The following is an 18,037-nucleotide window of genomic DNA, read 5'->3' as shown; positions in this document are numbered from 1 at the left end:
TTGTATTATTTTATTGTTACATTTAAACTATATAAACAGTGTAAAATATACCGCAAAAGTAAGCGGTAAGGTTGGTAAGATTTTTCAATGAAATCCTCAGCAGGGCTGCAAAATTTGAACAAAAACAGTAACATTAAGTACATTTTAATATAATTTAATTCTGTGATGTGAAAGCTGAATTTTCAGCATCATTGCTCCAGTCCGCAGTGCATGATCCTTCAGAAATACTTCTAATATGCTGATTTGCTGCTCAAGAAAATTGTATTATTATCTATGTTGGAAATAGTTGCTGCATTTCTTTTTCAATAAATATAAAGTTCAAAAGAATAGGATTTATTTAAAATATAAAATCTTTTGTAACAATCTAAATGTCACTTTTGATTAATTTGATGCATCCTTGCCGAATAAAACTACGAATTTCTTTCAAAACAATTAAAAAAATGTTTTACTGACTCCAAATTTTCGAACTGTCGTGTAATTTGAAAATGAACTCTTAAAAATTAAATTAAAATGAAGGAATCGATTTAAGTGGCACTCCTAGTCTTCTCCAGACTTACAGACTGCAACAGCAAGAAAAACAGGTAGAATCACACAATAAAAACACAATAAAATCAGTCAGTGCCAGTCAGTAATCAAGATGAATGTTTGAGCTCTGTAAAACTTCAAGATGACTAACAGAACGACCATGTTCTTATAAGACGTTTTATAAGACGTTATAAGACATGTTTATAAGACGTCCCCACGCATACCAAGACCACCAGCAGCACGGCTTGAGAAAACAGTGCCATGTCATATAACAGCTTCCAAATCTGAATTGTGAAATGTGAGCTTGAGCAGTCATGGAAACTATATCCTGTGGCCCAGCGGTCCACCCACACTCTCTGCCAGACTCTTGAATGTCAACTGAGCGAAGAACCTGTGCGTTGTATTGCCTCTCAAGCCCTGTTTACCGACAAAAGTTTTTGCAAGTCACCTCTAAGCCTGCATAATAACCCATATCAGAAAAGGGCCTGAAATTGCAGGGCAGAGCATTGTGTGCATGAGAGAGGCTTGTATAATTGTACGGAGCGACATTAAACCGGGGTAGAGTAGAAGTGAAATAGCCCTCTAAGGAGATGAGGTAGTCCAGGATTGGGTCTGGATATAATGCATATCACTGTGCTGCATCAATGTCCTCTGTGGCAGAGATTAGCGCTGAGGAAATCTATCCAACACAAATAGACCATAACGAGACAGTAATTTTGTGGGTTCAAGGGGAAAAAGCACTTTTCTTCAAGCCTCAAGAACTGCAGGGTCTGTTTAGAGGGGTTTCCAGGGAAATGGTCTGGTTAGAAAGTCACAAGCTGTAAACAAACAACACACTGAAAAAAAAAAATGCATTACATTGTATGGAACAATCTCATTGCCTATGCCAAGACAGTTTTTTGGGAAAGTGGCTTCTCGATGACACTAATAATTTGAAAGCAATAACAATGTGAGTCGAGTAGGGATGCTAACATGATGATCTTCAAGTGCTGTTTCAACTGTGTGCTCCTATTCTATGGCGCATGGTAAATCAAGACCTGTCAATCTTAGCGATCAAAGCAATCCAGGCGAGCTACACATCTACACCACAAATACTTGGTATAGTTTGGTCTCTAGCTGAAACAAATATGCTTCTTATATTCTGCAAGTTGAGAACAGGGTTTAACGGTATGAGATTTTCACGGTATGATGACCGTATCAGAAAATATCACAGTTTCACAGTGTATGGTATTAAACAATCAATTCTTATTATTACCATGATTTAAAATGACCGGTAAATGAATAAAAAAAGATTTTTTGGTTGAACAAATGCTTCATTATAACAAACTTGAAACCATTTGTTTGTTTTTTTTATTAAAATTCCCATCATCAAAAACAAGTCTAATCAATTAAATTGAATAATTATGGATTTGATTAACAACTTATTTTTATCATTAATAATTTATTTTAAAAAGAATAGTTTAATAGAATAAAAATCTTTTTTACGATTGAATACAAATTTATTGCCAAAAAATGTTGGTAATCAAATGAATGCATAAAACTAATATTTCGATGAATTACATTTTTGATCATTTGATTGATAACATTTGTTTTAAAATGTAATCAAATGAAAATTCAAGTAATTTTATCTTTTTATTTTTTGGCAAAGTGCTGCACAACAAAAATTTACTCAATTAAAACATGGACAAAAAATATACCCCTTAATGTTTAAATAAATTGTATTATTATTGTTATTATTATTTTGAGAAGTACATTCTATTGAACAATAGCAATATATTTCTGTCATAATTTCTTAAAGTTTTGAGTGTATTTGACAATTGGTAGGTGGGGGTCTGGGACAGTCTTCTTGCGCTTTTCACAGAGAGACCATGTTGCGATGTGATTTATTGCACAGCTCCACTTTTGATTTATTCATCCATCCATCAATTCACACGTTTTATATAACATCTGCGTTATACTGTAAATTACATTTTCATGACTGGATTCTGTGATTCAAAATTTTATATCTATCCTTGAGGACAGCTAGCATTTGTTTTTTCTATATCCAAACATTTCGCATACTGCAAATTTTAACTTCTTTTTCACGAGTTATTTAAACGAGTTATATCGTTTAAACCCAAGTCTATATGTTATGTACGATAATTCTACAGATCACATAATATAAGAATTATAAGATTATAAGAATTTATGTAGATTGACATCCCTAAACTTGAGTCATTGCAGGAGCCATCTGTGTGCATTCAAAGAACAGTTTTGTGTTACAACATTTTCTCATGGTGAACATACAGACTCGATTTTGATGTTCTTCAACACTTCTAAATAGTTCCTCATGCACATTGCACAATGTCAACATTGATTATCTTTACAACAGTAGTTCTCAATTGGTGTTACTTCAGATTTGATTACCAGTTGTAAATAGTTTTGCTGCTCAATATACAGTGCTACTTTTTTAAGTTCAAAAGAACAGCATTTATTTAAAATAGAAATCTATTGTAACAAAATTGTAATGTTACTTTTTATGCATTCTTGCTAATACAGTATTAAAAAAATCTTATTGACCCCAAACATTAAAATAGTAGTGTAGTTTATCATACAAAAGTAAACAAAAATGTCATTATAATCAAATACTAAAATCATCAACTGCAAATGTCCAAATACATACACACCAAAAGCTGAACAGGAAAACTGACAATTTTATAAATGCATAAACAACAGCAGAGGTGTGATTTTCCTGTGAACCCCGATATGATGTCTGTGTCATATTTTCTTTTACCGATCATTTTGTTGATGGTTTTCTGAGGATGAGAAGAGTGCATGTCACAGTCTCTCCATGTTGGTATCTTTCTAATTTGCTGGCTATCTAATGGATTTGCACAAGAATAAATGTAAAGTTTGATTAAATGCATGATGTCGTTAACACCAAAAGATATAGAAAGCTATTTCTCCTCCCCTTTAAAATAAGTCTTTTTTTTTTTTTTTGCTTTACTAACTTTTATATGGTTAGCTGCATTTTATTACTTGAATTTAGCATTGTTTTTTCCCCTCTAAGAAAAGAACAGAACAGACCTGATCTGTTTTTTTACTGTGAATCACTGCTTTAAACAGTCAGCATGGACTTAGAATAGAGAGAATACACATAAACTATTACATATTGCTGCAAGCAGATTTCAAGGGGATACATTTTCAAAAAGAGGCCTTTTACAATTCCCAAACAGGAAATGTAGATATTGAGCAACACTTCTGCAGGTACAGTGCTAACTGAGCTCTCTTTCAGAGAGATTTCAGATTTTCAGGACAGAGGTGGACTAAACCTCACAAGCAGGTGTGTAGGATGACATATATATAGACGGGCTACGAGTGTGTGCTTCCTTCCACAGAGGAAAAGAGTGCCAGCATCCCCTCACCTGCCATGATGCTTTAATCTAAAGTGAATTACTGAGCATTTAAGGCATACATTTTATCAGTACGTATGATTCCTGCAGGGAGTCAAACCCTTGAGCTACAGGAACACATATAAAACTCAAAATATTAAAATTGTATTGGAACAATTAAAGCTAACATATCATAATGCCATGGAAGGGACTGTGGCTGTGCCTATAGTCTGCCAAAAGTAATCTGACATTTCTGTCAAAAAAAACTTTAAATTCAACCTTTTAACTTTCCCTGTTAAACAAGTAGAGTTACAATATTGTAATTTTTTTTTTTTTTTTTTTAAATCAATTACTCACTATTATTTAATTCCAAATGCTCGTCTGTGTAAACTGTGAAGAATACGCACGAGCCAAAACACTGGCAACGAACACTTCAAAAACACATTCCAGCGCCATATCGCCTCCTATTTAAGATTTTCATTTGTGGACTATCCCTGCAAGCAAGGTTAAACTGAATATTCTCCTCACCTTTTTAATGCACAACTTTTCGGGTGACCAAACCAGACAGTGAAGGGCAGTCTCTATTTTTGACAACAATAACTTGATGGCTCCTGAAATGTCAACTTGGCATTTCACATTCTTTAAAATTGGGGTTTCTAAAACGTTCACTGGTTGTAAGGCTCTGATGGTTTCTTTTGTCAAAGTATTTGAGTGTTTGATCGCTCTTGGCTCCAGAAAAAACAATCTGCACAAAGATGATATGTGGAACAAAGACAATGTGTAAACAAAAGAAAGTGCATACGGAGCGAGAGAAAGAGTGAAGCAGAAGGAGCGAAAAAGTGACTGCCAGTGCCAACCCGTTTTTACTTTCTTTGTAACCTTCTTGCATTTCCCCAAAACCCTCCCCTGCAGACTGGCTGTAACACTTGTACCACATGCAGAAATAAGGCATGCAAAGGGGAAATGAATTATGTATACGGGCCTGCCTTTCAGAATTAAAGTGAGCACCATGAGACTCCCTCAACGTGAGCAGAAAGGGACAAGGGATCTCAGAGCCAACACACTGCGAGCGACAAACACAGGTACACACACATGAACACACATAAAATTGATGCAAAACACAAAGGGGGATACCATTTTGATGACACGCATGATTCAGGCCATTGAAGACCGATAAAAATGACAGGAACTGTTTATTTACAATTCTGTTGACTAGTTGCTGTTGACCTACTCTCTGAACCCAGTAAGGCTAGTTAATCTGTTTCATCTGCACTTAACTACTGGTAATGCAATACACTCAACAAAAACAAGACAATCTGCATCCTTCATTTTAATTGTACAACAGGAATCACTACCAGCTAGGTGGATGATGCTTTGGCTTAAAGGGATACACCCTATAATGAAAATTCTGTCAGTAATTCCTCACCTTCATGTCGTTCCACACCCATGAAACCTTTGTTCATCTTCGGAACACAAATGAAGATATTTTTAATGAAATCAGAGAGCTTCCTGTCCCTCCATTGGGAGCTACGCAACTACCATATTCAAGGTCCAGACCTGGAGTGCGTTTCCCGAAAGCATCGTTATCCAACTATGATCGCAATTTCCATTGAACTCTATTGGTAACGACAGAACTTGCGACCATAGTTGGCTAACGATGCTTTCGGGAAACACACCCCAGAACGGCAAAGACATCATTTATGTAATCCATGAGACTCCAGTGGTTTAACCTTAATTTTATGAAGGGATGCGAGTGCTTTGTTTGATCAAAAATGTTTTTTTTTACCACTTTATTTACAAAAATATTGAGCACCATGATGCATGCGTGTTTAGTTGACCTGAGAGCTGACATAGTTTGGATAATATTTTTGTAAATAAGGTGGTAAAAAATGTTTTGTTTGTTTTTTGAGCAAACAAAGCACTCGAGTCGCTTCATAAAATTGAGGTTAAACCACAGGAGTCAAATGGATTACTTTATGATGTCTTTACTACCTTTCTGGACCTTGAATGTGGTAGCTGCGTAGCTGTCAATGGAGGGACAGAAAGCTCTCGGATTTCATCAAAAATATCTTCATTTGTGTTCTGAAGATAAACGAAGGTCTCACGGGTTTGGAACGATATGAGGGCGAGTAATTAATGACATAATTTAAAATTTTGGGTGAACTAACCCTAAGGGCCATATGTCATTTGTCTGCAAAATAAATAAGAATAAATGGATAAACATAAATACAACTAAATGGATAAAAATAAATAATAATCCACTAATAAATCCACTATATTGGTGCAAATTTAAAAATTACTATCATGGAAAGGTTTCAAAGGCCAGCAATTCTAGGAATATTAAAGTTGTGTTTTGTCATCTCCAAATGCACATACTATAATTTCTTACAACAAACTTATGCCTACATCCCGTATTAGAAATACAGAAATTAGAAAACAGATTGAGATAAGTTAGATTTCAGAAAATTAATTAGTTCTCTGGTGGGTGTAGACTACAAACACATGCTATAGTGGAGGGAAACTTAAAAAATAGCTGCTGAGTAAGTTTCCATGCATTGCTAGAGAAATGTTGAAAACAGTCTGGCAAAAGGTGAATAAATTATTACTTGGTCACTGAGTGCATTAGAGGAAGCAACTCTTATGGTCCATTAGAGAACATCACTGCCATTAATCTGAGCAGGCAAAGAAGTCCCATGGGTGAAAATGTGTCTGGCACCTTGTGTGGCATTGGGGCAGAGAGAACCTTCTAGTCCAGTCGCTTTACAGCAAAATGCTGTGCTTATGACCACAGGCTACAATTGAAGATCTTATAAGTTCCTTGCTTAACTAGTTCCTTAACCACTAAGACTTCTCAAAATAAATAAAAAAGCAGATTAGAAGGTTAACTATTAATAAACATTGATTCAAACTCAAACTTCAACAGACACATGAACATACACATGACTTGTATGTTTGTGTGAAACATCCACACTGTTTTGTCTGAAGTGCATCCAATCAACTACCAGCTCTTTCTGATATGATGCAAAAAATATTCCTCAGGGCGTTAAAAATTATACGCTCGCTCTCTACGCCATCCACTTCATTGATATTCTTAGCAGTACATTTGGCATTAATACCAAAAAGGGCATGAAATAGTAAAGAGATGCAAAAGGGGCCAAAAACTGTCCTTCTCTAATGCCTGAAACCTCAGGGCTTTAGTTTCACCACCCACACACATGCAAACTTTATAAAGTTTACTTAGTTGTTGTCTTTTTAAATACGTCTCACCAAAAATGTTTAACTTTTGTCATTACATTTTTGAGGACAACTTTTATTCTAAAAGAATACACTGTCACCCGTTTGTCAAATACTTTAATCAATACTTTAAAAAAATATATATATAATTAAATTAATAAATTAAAATGGTAACTACGACTCAGAACTTAATATAATAATATGCAAAATATTGATTGTTAAAAAACAGATATTCTAAATACATGTAACCCTCAAATTTGAAATATATGGGGCATCTTCGTTATTCTTTGATGAAAATTTTACCCTGTGCTCTATTCAATATCTGGCCCTGTTACAAACCCATATAATGAAAGTTAATGGTGACAAATAAAAATAAAAAACCCGACATAAAACACTACAAAGTAGAGCTGTATGATTAATCCTATCAAACATTAGTGATCTCGATTCCAACACTAACACAATGATTCATCTATCTATTACATTTTTTGAACAAGTAGGCTACTATCACAGTGAACATTCAACTCTGTGTTCGCGCTGCCGCTGATCCGGAGAGCAGTTGTCATGTTTTACACATGGTTTGTCTTAAAGTAAAACACATAGACATATAAACAACATTAAAAACTTGATTTTCACCAAGCTTAACAGTAGTAAAACAGAAACACTTTTTGTAGGTACAAAAAGTAATCTGTCAAAGACCAGTGGTTCCATATGTGTATTGATGGCTCTACAATTGCTCTTTCAACACTGATTTAGAGCTTGGGTGTCTTTCGAAGCACATATTAACAAGATTACTCGGACGGATTATTATTATCACATTCGTAACATTAATCGCCTCCGCCCAGCCCTTTCAACAAGGAGTACTGGCATTATGGTTCATATTCTTGTCACTTCATTGTTTTGACTCTAATGCTCTATTTTATGGTCTTCCCCTTAAAATTGTACACAAGTTACAGTTAGTGCAGAACTCAGCTGTACAAATAATTACTAGAACTTCTACGATGGAACAAATATGCTGGCTTCCTGTTAAACCACGTATTGGATTTAAAATTTTGCTTCTTGTTTACAAGGCACTGAATAACCTGGCTCCTTCATACTTATCTGACCTACTTTCAACTTACTCACTCTCGAACTCTTAGAATATCATCGTCTACATTCTCCTTAGTTCTTCCCTCACATTTGTTTGGCTTCTATGGGATCTTGAGCTTTTAGCTATGCTGCTCCTCATCTGTGGAATTTACTTCCACAGGACATTCACAATAGTGACTCTCTCCCTACTTTTAAATCTCGTTTGAAAACGCATCTCTGAAAACGCATATCTCCTATTGGTTGCAAAGCTTTTTGTAAAGGTTTGTTTTGTTGCTTATTTAATTGTTGCTTTATCTGCATGCAAGGTGTCCGAGTGTCACGTAAACCGCCCATAAATAAAATGTATTATTATTATGATGTAGAGGTATATGAAACAGCTTCACAAACAGTCTTCAGCCACTCTGTATCATTATTTCAGTGTAACAATAATTCAAGTTACCACAGAAGTACAGGGATAAAAGTTTATATTTCAGATATAAACACTGATGTCTACTTTTATGGTGCTTTTTTGCAATTTTTGCTCAAAAGTGCATCAAGGTGCTAATCAATAAGATGATCTGGGGTTAGCCAAGGTCTAAAACACAAATGTTAAATGATATCTTATCTCACACTAGTGTAATGTCCTAATCATATGTGAGACCAAGCCTCAGGGAGTGATTTTATCCCACATCCTGAAATCTATGCCTAAGGACTGCAAACAGGTTTTGAATCTGGCTTTTATCTCAGTTGATATCTTAAACTGCCTTTAAACGCACAGACCGAAGCAGAGCTGTGTGTAATGTATTTAGGAATTATGCTACAACCCATTTTAATCCTCAGTTAGAAGGCACTGATAAATAACCACACATAACAGAAATAAAGCAAGTAAAATGGCTTTGGAGAATAATGGTAGAGTTAAACATGCAGTACCTACTGCTCGTGTGTAATAGCTGCCGCTGGCAAAAAGTCATGGGGGATTTGGAGACTGTTGCCAAGAAAAGAGGTTCAATCAATAACCAATCTGTTGAAGTTTTATTCTGTGACAACATTCTTAATTAAGAGCCACTGTGGGCATGTCTGCGAGGGGCTGAGAAACACAGACAGCGATGGGCTTGATATAGGACAACCACTTTCCGGTGCTGAGCACAATGTAAAGTTATAGCTTGGTTTAAGGCGACAGAAATGAGAACTTCACGCTACCTAACTCACAGTGGATCATCTATGTCAGGAAACTCTAAATCACAAATGTTCTTGGATGAAAACAGCATTATAACCTTGTTTTTTTTGTTCTTTAATACATGTAAAGTAACACACTGGCTGGATGGAAGAACACATCCCGTGTGCTGTGCAGAATTGCCTGAGGACATCTAGTGAAATATAGACTCTTCATTATATGATGCAGATAGCGCAAAGTGCTGTTAAGATGTCATTAATCAGTGAGGTCTGATGAGCTGCAAACACTCAGTCCCCGATTTAGTGATTGGATCCCTTATCATGAATTCCGCTCTTCACCTAAAACGAGTGAAGGACATTATCACAATTTATTGAGAGCACTTAATTAGCTGGGAATGCAAGAGACAGATACTGTTCAGCTTTAAGCTAAAATGCTCATTATGTTGTATATCTACAACTGTTTTTGAAGGGAGTCTCTTATGCTTATTTGTATTTATATAATTTATATTAGTCAGGCTAGTTGTTTTTACTTTGTGTTTAAAATTATAGCTTCCGGCCAAACGGCCATACGCAGTCTACTTGCTGATCTTTACTGAATAGCCTAACTTTTGTAAAATATTTGTAATGTATATTTTATTTATAAAGATCGGTGTTATTTTACATAGACCTACCTGAAAATCTTTTAAAAAAATTATTTTATTTGTATCTTTGTTCAGTTGTTTGTGCTAATGCTAATTTATATGTTCTTATTTAATTACTGAGTGTTTACTTGTCTTTAATAATGCTTGAAATTGATATTAGTCAGGCTAGTTGTTTTTGCTATGGTATTTTAAAACCATAGGCAAAGTTCCTTGTGTAAGTGTTCTTTAGCCTGTTGACTTTTGTTCATGATATTCAGCTGTTTTGCAAAAAGAATGATAACTAAGGTTTTTTCCCTTATTGGAATCGAAACTAGGAATCGATAAGCAGAAAATGATACCCAACCCTGATATGTATCGGTGATACATAGCCTAAATGATGAGAGAATTTTAATTTTTAGGTGAACTATACCATTTGTCATTGCCATTAAAGAGTATTCGTTTTGCTTTTTTTTTCATTTCCAATCATTTCATATTTCTACATTAACAATTCAATACTTGAAAAACATTAACTTTCATAATATTATTATTATTACTGCTTTTGCAAATTCCTATGTAAATGCATTTATGCATCCTATGTGCAGCACTAGACTGTGTAAATGCACCTTTTTGTTGTGTGCATTGCCTTTTTAGCTTTTGTGCTCTGAGGTGTAAAAGCTGCAGAGAAGTGATAATTAACAAAAATAAATCACAAAAGAAGAAATCTTATTCCATCAGCACAGGAATCCTACAATCTGATTTTCACATTTCACGTACAGTTGGTCTATTCAATGACTGCTGAACAAGCATGTGTCAGGTCTGAAACTGCACACCCTAAAACAATGCCGAGCTTCTGTTCCACAGCGCCGCAAGTGCTCCGACAGCTTGAAAAATTCCTTGAGTTGTATTCCCAAGACAGACACAGCATACTGTGCAAGCATTGAAAGCAAGATATACAGCAAAAGCAACATCCACAACCGTTGCTATGTATTTAAAGAGAAAGATTTATGAAAGTTTACTGGAAAAAGGACAGTCTTTCCCCCCCCCCCCCCCCCAGATTGCTTGTGGAAAGTGGAAAAACACGCATTAATGTAGTGGTTTGCCACAGGTCTTACTGTAGCCCCAGGGTTAAAGCTGCACCTTGTGCTATTTTTAAACGTTTAAAAGCATCACTTTTATGTAATAGTATGATTTTGACCATGTCTATCTCAAAGAACATGTTTTATTCTGTTTTTCTTAGATAAACATACACAGTTGCTCTAAATGCTGAAATGTTTAAGCCTTGGGAAAACCATGAAACTACATTAATACACATCAGATCCTGAGATGTAATTAGGGTGTAATAGGTCTTGAAAACGTAAGCACTAAAACACTTTTACCATACAAAGATAAATATTTACCACTGCTAATTTTGAAAATTTGGAAGAAAATACAGAACAATCAGGGCTAAAACTAAAAACAGAACTGTGCACTCTGACGCGCTGCAACCAAATGATAAAACCAAAGGGGATGAATCTTTAACCAGTGAACCTACATATTTCAAGACATATTCCCATATGACAATGCGTCACTGGTGAAGCACCTGGAGAGTGCAGTAAAATCAGAAAGAGACGTTCAAACAGAGAGAGAAAGAATAAAACTTAACTAACAACCATTCCCGTTTTTAAAAGCCACCCGTTTCCTGACAGGATAGTGCTGTGTTTTGAAAGGATAATTCATATGGTGAAAGATTTCAGCACTGTGGCCTTATATCAGGACCATCTCTGCAGAGACAGCTGGGTGAAAACATCTTGAAAATACATTTTTAGCCACAAAGGTTGTAAACCTGAGACAGACAGGAATGACAAATCAGAACATGAGCATCAGACCTCTTTACTGTTCGAACGGCTACTTGAGCTTCTGCTTTGTCTGACAAGAGAAAATTTGATACGCTTCCGAGTATCCGAGTGCTATCTCAGCGTAAGGCAAATGAGCATGAAGAGATAAATAAGTTTCATTTTAAAAATTAAATTCCACCTAAAAACGACAGAGCAAATGTAAACGACTAGACCAACTGAATACCGTATAAATCTGAGCCGGAGTGCTTGAGATTCTCCCCGTTGTAAAGACAGCTCAAAGATGGGTATTTCAAAGCCGTTACATCATCATCAACACAGCTGTGGATCGTCAAAATCATTAGACATGGTTGTGCAACTCCATCTAATAGCAAACAATCAGACGAGAGGAGAGGTTATGTTTAATTAAATTCAATCACGAATAACAATATAAGCCGATATAATGACTTGCAAACTGGGCTCTTCTACGCATTGTATGTTGCACAGGCAATTTACTTTAAGATATTCATAGCCTTTCTCAGAGCTAGGGCTATTTGTGGCTTCCATCAAGACCTTTTCACGTATTCATTGTTTCCATAATGGTAACAATTTAGAGATGAACCTGCATGCAAAGAACTCTGAGTTGCTTTGCTGTGCCAGGACTTCCAACAGAAAGCACTACTGCAGGCCCCAAAAGGCAGCCGCAGAGTGTCTCAGAAAAAAAGCAGTGTGAGCTGTCAAGGGAATAATGACAGCAGCCATCTATGAATCACTGTGAGCACTGGATTCCTCAGCTCCACTTGTTTTTTTTTTCTTCTTCTTTCCTTTGCGAAGGCAGAGACAACATCCAGCACTGAGCTGTCCCCAGCCAACCGCAGCACAACTTGAGCGAGGGGCTATGAGCCGGGACTTCTGTTAAGAACCTCAAAGCTTTCAAGAAGAGAGGGCCTTTTGAAGGATAAACCACAGGATTAGATTAGTCTATCCTCTTGGGTTACAGAGCTGGGCATCTTCTCTTTTTTTCGTCTGGACCCCCAAGAGGACAAGCATATTGGCATTGAGGGGATGTCCATCTTCTTTTCAGTGTGGGCTTCAATAGAAAACCCCTGACAGGGAGCTTAAGAGAGAGAAAATATGATTCACGGCAAGCTTTTAATGCTCAAGGTGAATTGCCCTGCAAAAGGCTCACCTCGATTGCGACTACAATACTGCAAGAGGACTAGAAGGGAGGTCAGGATGGGCTGAAAAGTAAAGCTGACCCCTAAGATTTCTTTTTTTGGATTGGTTCTCGTAAAATCCCTTGGTGGGGCGCAAATGCGTCTCTTTTTGATAGAGTAGCTGGAAAATAATAGAAATACATGTTCTTTGTGAGCACCAACAGGGTTACAGGCTACTCACGTCTAAGAAATGCGTTTTTCTTTCAGTTCTGAAAACCATTCCAGCATATAAAAATAATATAAGCTTTTAATGGCAGCCATGAATAACCTTTCACATCCATGGAACCTTTCCATTCCACACAATGCTCTTTAAAGTGAAAAAGTTTTTAATCCTTCACACTAATGGGAAAAAAAGAAGTTCTTTTAAGAACTGTTCAGTAAAAGGTTTTTCAGGAACCAAACATGGTTCTTCTAAGCCATGTTGCAAAAAAAACCCAACCTTTTGGAAACTTTATTTTTAAGAGCGTAATGTAAGCAAAGCCTACCGATTCAAGCTAAATCATAAACAGGGGAAATGGATTTCAGACTCTAACGCTGCACATTTATTGTCTACAGAGTGAAAAAAGGTAAAGTATCCTGCTAAATAAAGATCAATGAAGATTAAACGCATCAGGGTAGCTTTTTTAATGCAAAAAAATTCAAATTCAAATTCAGCCCTACATTTCATTGAGGTGGAAGAGCATGCTCCCAGCTCGAGAAGAAATCTTCCTCTGAGCCTCTTTAATATTTTAAACCTCGGCAGACTACTGATGTACTGCAAGACAGCCACTCTTAACTTTGTTAATTCAGCCGTGAGAGCACCTTCGCCATGTTTATTTATCTAGCCAAGCTCTACCTGAGGAGCTGCATGTCAAAAGCCATTAGGCTGACATCCCCTGAGCAAACCCTCCAAGCCAGCAAGAGAACCCTGCTCACAGATACCCTTGAAATAAGGAGGAATGAGCAATGTCAAGGAACTTCACATGGAACTTATGATTTTAAAACCTGTCAACCCGTGAAAGCATCTGGGGTTGCTGCTCTCTTGATTGACTAAAATAGCCCACATCATGATAATAATGTGCAATTTTTTTTTTATTCAGCTCATGCAAAATCTTTTGAGAAATACCATGATATTCATTTGGCATCTCCACATCATATACATTTAACGAGTTTTGTTATTCTATTAATTTTGTAAATGATACAGTGCCTCTGACAGCATCAGCAGTGGTGAACAAATCCTGGCAATTATATGATCCCTACTTGCTTTTTTCTTCAACCCTGAGTAAATTTCTAAGAGGATTAGAAGTGTTAAACTCATACTTAGTCACAAATATTTTGTGGATGATGCATATTCTACAGTCCACACAAAAATGTTACTTACACCTTACACTTACTTTTCAAACACACGAAAAGCCCATCTCCATCATCTGTGCCTTAGCAGTAATGATTTATGACCCAGGGTTTGAACAGAGTATGGCAAGCCATTTTAACATTTATTCCTTAAAACTAAGTTGTACCTATTTTAATGACCAGTAATTAATTCATTTGTGACTCGAAGAACCTAATCAATTAGTTGCTAGTGCTTAATAATTAGATAGTGGTCATTTGCTAGTCACTATCCCAGCAATAGCCTACTAATAAATTGCAAGGTGTGCCATTGGATAGGATAAAATCAACTGTTCAAAGTTAACTAGTAAGTATTCCAATTATTGCTGGCCCTTCAGTTTTACTAGTATAGTGAACTTATTAATAAGGTATAGGCCTACTAGTTACCTTATTCTCCTGGTTAGACACTGATTATTTAAATAGCCTACTTATCTATTGTAGCAGTAAGTCATTACATATGACAAATCAAAATGCAAATTATAGCTGGTGAGAAAATGTCACTAGTCATTTTCGAATGTTTCAATGTTTTACTTTTACTCTAAAAGTAAAACCGGTATCAGTAACAACTGGAATAATCGGAAAGGACTAGGTATGAAGCATATTTGAATTAAATGTTAAAGAATTCAGCAAATTAGTCAATACTAACAGGTAATGTAAAGGAAATGGTACGCTAACATGATTTAAGACTAAGGGTGTATACACCTGCCTTGTTTGGTTCGATTGAATCGAACTCTAGTTCGTTTCCCCCCTTGGTGCGGACCTTTTGGGCAGGTGTGAATACAGCAATCGAACTCGGGTGCGGACCAAACAACCGAACCGAGACCCAGCTGAAGAGGTGGTCTCGGTACGGTTCCAAACGAACTCTGGTACGGTTCGTTTACGGTGTGAACATGAACCGACCCAATTGCAAGAAAGCACTGCGCCTTTGAGTTAACAGGCTTCCGTAGTCGGAGTTGCATTATGGGAAAGTGATCTGTTGTAGCCTACTACATTACATCTGTTGCGCGTCTTCCGCGTGTCGTGTGTGCATCATTGGAATGGAATGAATGAATGAGTGTGTGCATCAGGACATTCACAAACAGAGCGTTTTCTTTAGTCTAATCACGCATAGATGCAAAAAAAACAAAAAAAACATTTGCAGTTCATATAATGTAACATAATACAAGGATGATGCTGCCTTAATTTACGTTAAGCCTTTTTTGCACTTCCTGATTTCCCTACTTGAGAATCCTTGTCCAATGAATGGACGACCTTAGCACACGTGTGGTTTTGTTTACAAATTTTGGTTCACTTGCAAAAAGAGCAGTGTGAAAGCGAACCGTACAAAAAAAAAAAAAAAAAAAAAAAAAAAAAAATTATTTGGTCCGGACCAAAGCAAGTGAACTATCGGACTTTCCTGGTGTGAATATACCCTAAATATTAAGCTAGCTTGCCATATAGCGTACATGCACTCTCACCTGGAGTTTGAACTGTTCCAGTAGACCGCATGTCTGTCTGAGATGATCCTGTCGTCCGACCATACGGAGACCCAACAACACACTACCGTAAAAACCACCAGTGGCAACTCCATTTGAGTTGTTATAGTCTTTACCTCCAAACGAAGATTCTCGATCGATTATTTCACAGACAAATTTTCAAATACCCGCTTGCTTGAGTGAATGTATACATGCAGTATTGAACATCATAACTAGGCTTGTAATCCAGAGCGATTTTCATTCCTTCAGACAGAACGAGCAGCATCACTTTCTGTAGCTTACTTCTTAATCGGCACACAGTTGATGTTTTTTTAGGGGGAAAACCATTACAATTGGTTCTTATGCTGCAAGGGGGCTCCAATGTGGTCCACGGTCATTTTCGATCGCTCTGTCAGAAATCCGTCCATCATCTGAACGCGGGACAGTGTTATGCGAGTCTCGAGCCTCCTACAGTGATGCTCCCCGTTTGCAGCGCTGCAACTTCCAGATACCTCTACCCCATGTGGTCTGCTCGAGAAGCACACAAGAAACACATCCCCGTCTGTAACGCCTTTCTGCTTAGCGTTTCTTCAGTGCTTCATCTTATTCGCACAAGTTATCTGTTAGTTGTTTGCGGAATCGTGTTGTTTCTAGCTCACTCCAGTTGAAAAAGCAGAGATCCTAAGCACATCTCAAGCCGTTTGCACGAGTCCTCTCTGTACTGGAGGAACAAAGGCAATTTTGCCCCATGGCTTAAACATCTCCGCCTGTGCTCACACTTTGGATTAGCTTTTCGGATCTGGTATACATTTAGTTTAGATCAACTAAATCGCGCAAGCTTTCTAATGCATCTGACTCGAGCATAATTCATCGGTTCATCATCCTGAATCTGATTCGTGTGCGACAGTTCTCATCAGCGGTTACCTTCAGGAGGGGGCGGGGCCTGGACGAGCTCTCTTCAAACTCACCTCTGCCGTTTACTCATCTCAAGATTGCTCATATGCGTCTTTGAGTCGTTTTCTTAAGCATTTTAGGGTCATTTTTCTTCAAAAAGTCTCTTTACAGTAATAGTCATCATCCATGGCCCAAAACAGTATTAATTTAGATTTTGGTTTAAAGTTGCTCGATTTAAAACTTACTAACAAAAACATTGGAATGCTACATACATTTATATAGATATACAATTGTTAACTAGGTTCTTAATTTTTTTTTTCAGTTTTTAATTTTTATCTCTTTTGTGCATGCCCTTGAAAGTTTGCAGCGAGAACTATAGCTGTAGCCCATTTAATTTAACATGCCTTCAACAGATTCAATGAACTGTGTTTCCCTTGCTCATATACCTTACTAATTTGCTGAAATTTCAATCAGCAAATGGCAAGCGAACCAAAATATTTAAATATCTGAAAAACTGGTACATTAACACAGGACTTAGATAACTTTCTCACTCACCATTGCCTCATCTTTAGGAACTGCTTCACCTGATCCAATAAAGCAATCCTCTGAGCCATGAAAAATGGTTTGCCTATTGCCTCTCAATTCTATGAACACATCAAAACTCCTATGATTCTGTGCCTTTTCAGTTCCCAGTAAAGGTTACTTTTTTAAATTGTAAATGGTAACCAAATGTTAGTTACATTGTTTGCGAGCCATGAAGTGGCTAATTTTACCCACTCAATGCCCAGTCTTTTTGTAATCCTGATGCCTCAATGATGCTAACGGGATGGACATCTGAATTTATTTACTCGGATATGAAATGCATTAGCATATTTTATGTATATCTTCTTGATTGCAGGGATGTACAGCAGATGCATACCAAGGATTCTGACTCTGAGGAGAGGAGGCAATACTTTTAGAAAACGAGAAGGAGATGGGAGAGATAGGCAGATTGGCAACAAAAAAAGATTTGTAGAGAAAAAAATTAAAAAGCTGTACGAAAGAAAGATGCTAAAGTGAGACTATTTTATCAGAACACAACCCTTGTCTAATCATGTGACCTCAAAATTACATGTCGGCTAAACTTTTTTTTTTAAATGCCACAACCCTCCTAAATTTAATGTATTAAACAGCTGGTTAAACTTAATAAATTATTGTTCTGGGCCTATACGACTTTTAAAACATTCCATGAATATATATATATTAAAAAAAACGGATTTTCCACAAGTATCAATGTCTAAACGGGACCAAAATGTAGGAATGACCCAC

The 18,037-nt window shown here is 36.7% G+C and overlaps 1 protein-coding gene across 1 annotated transcript in view; it reads right to left on the bottom strand.

Moving 5' to 3' along the window:
* The window catches only part of efna2a (ephrin-A2a), a 58,761-nt gene extending 42,234 nt beyond the window's left edge, over positions 1-16,527 (bottom strand). The window contains exon 1 of the mRNA XM_056240939.1: positions 15,839-16,527. Within this exon, the coding sequence (XP_056096914.1) occupies positions 15,839-15,951 (113 nt within the window). The 5' untranslated portion in view covers positions 15,952-16,527. The remainder of the gene's footprint in view (positions 1-15,838) is intronic.
* Positions 16,528-18,037: the final 1,510 nt, after the last annotated feature.

The sequence above is a fragment of the Rhinichthys klamathensis genome, unplaced genomic scaffold, assembly GCF_029890125.1.
Source record: "Rhinichthys klamathensis goyatoka isolate OS25496 unplaced genomic scaffold, OSU_Roscu_1.1 h1tg000624l_1, whole genome shotgun sequence".
Classification (NCBI taxonomy): domain Eukaryota; kingdom Metazoa; phylum Chordata; class Actinopteri; order Cypriniformes; family Leuciscidae; genus Rhinichthys; species Rhinichthys klamathensis.
This window is presented reverse-complemented; position numbering and strand designations above follow the sequence as displayed.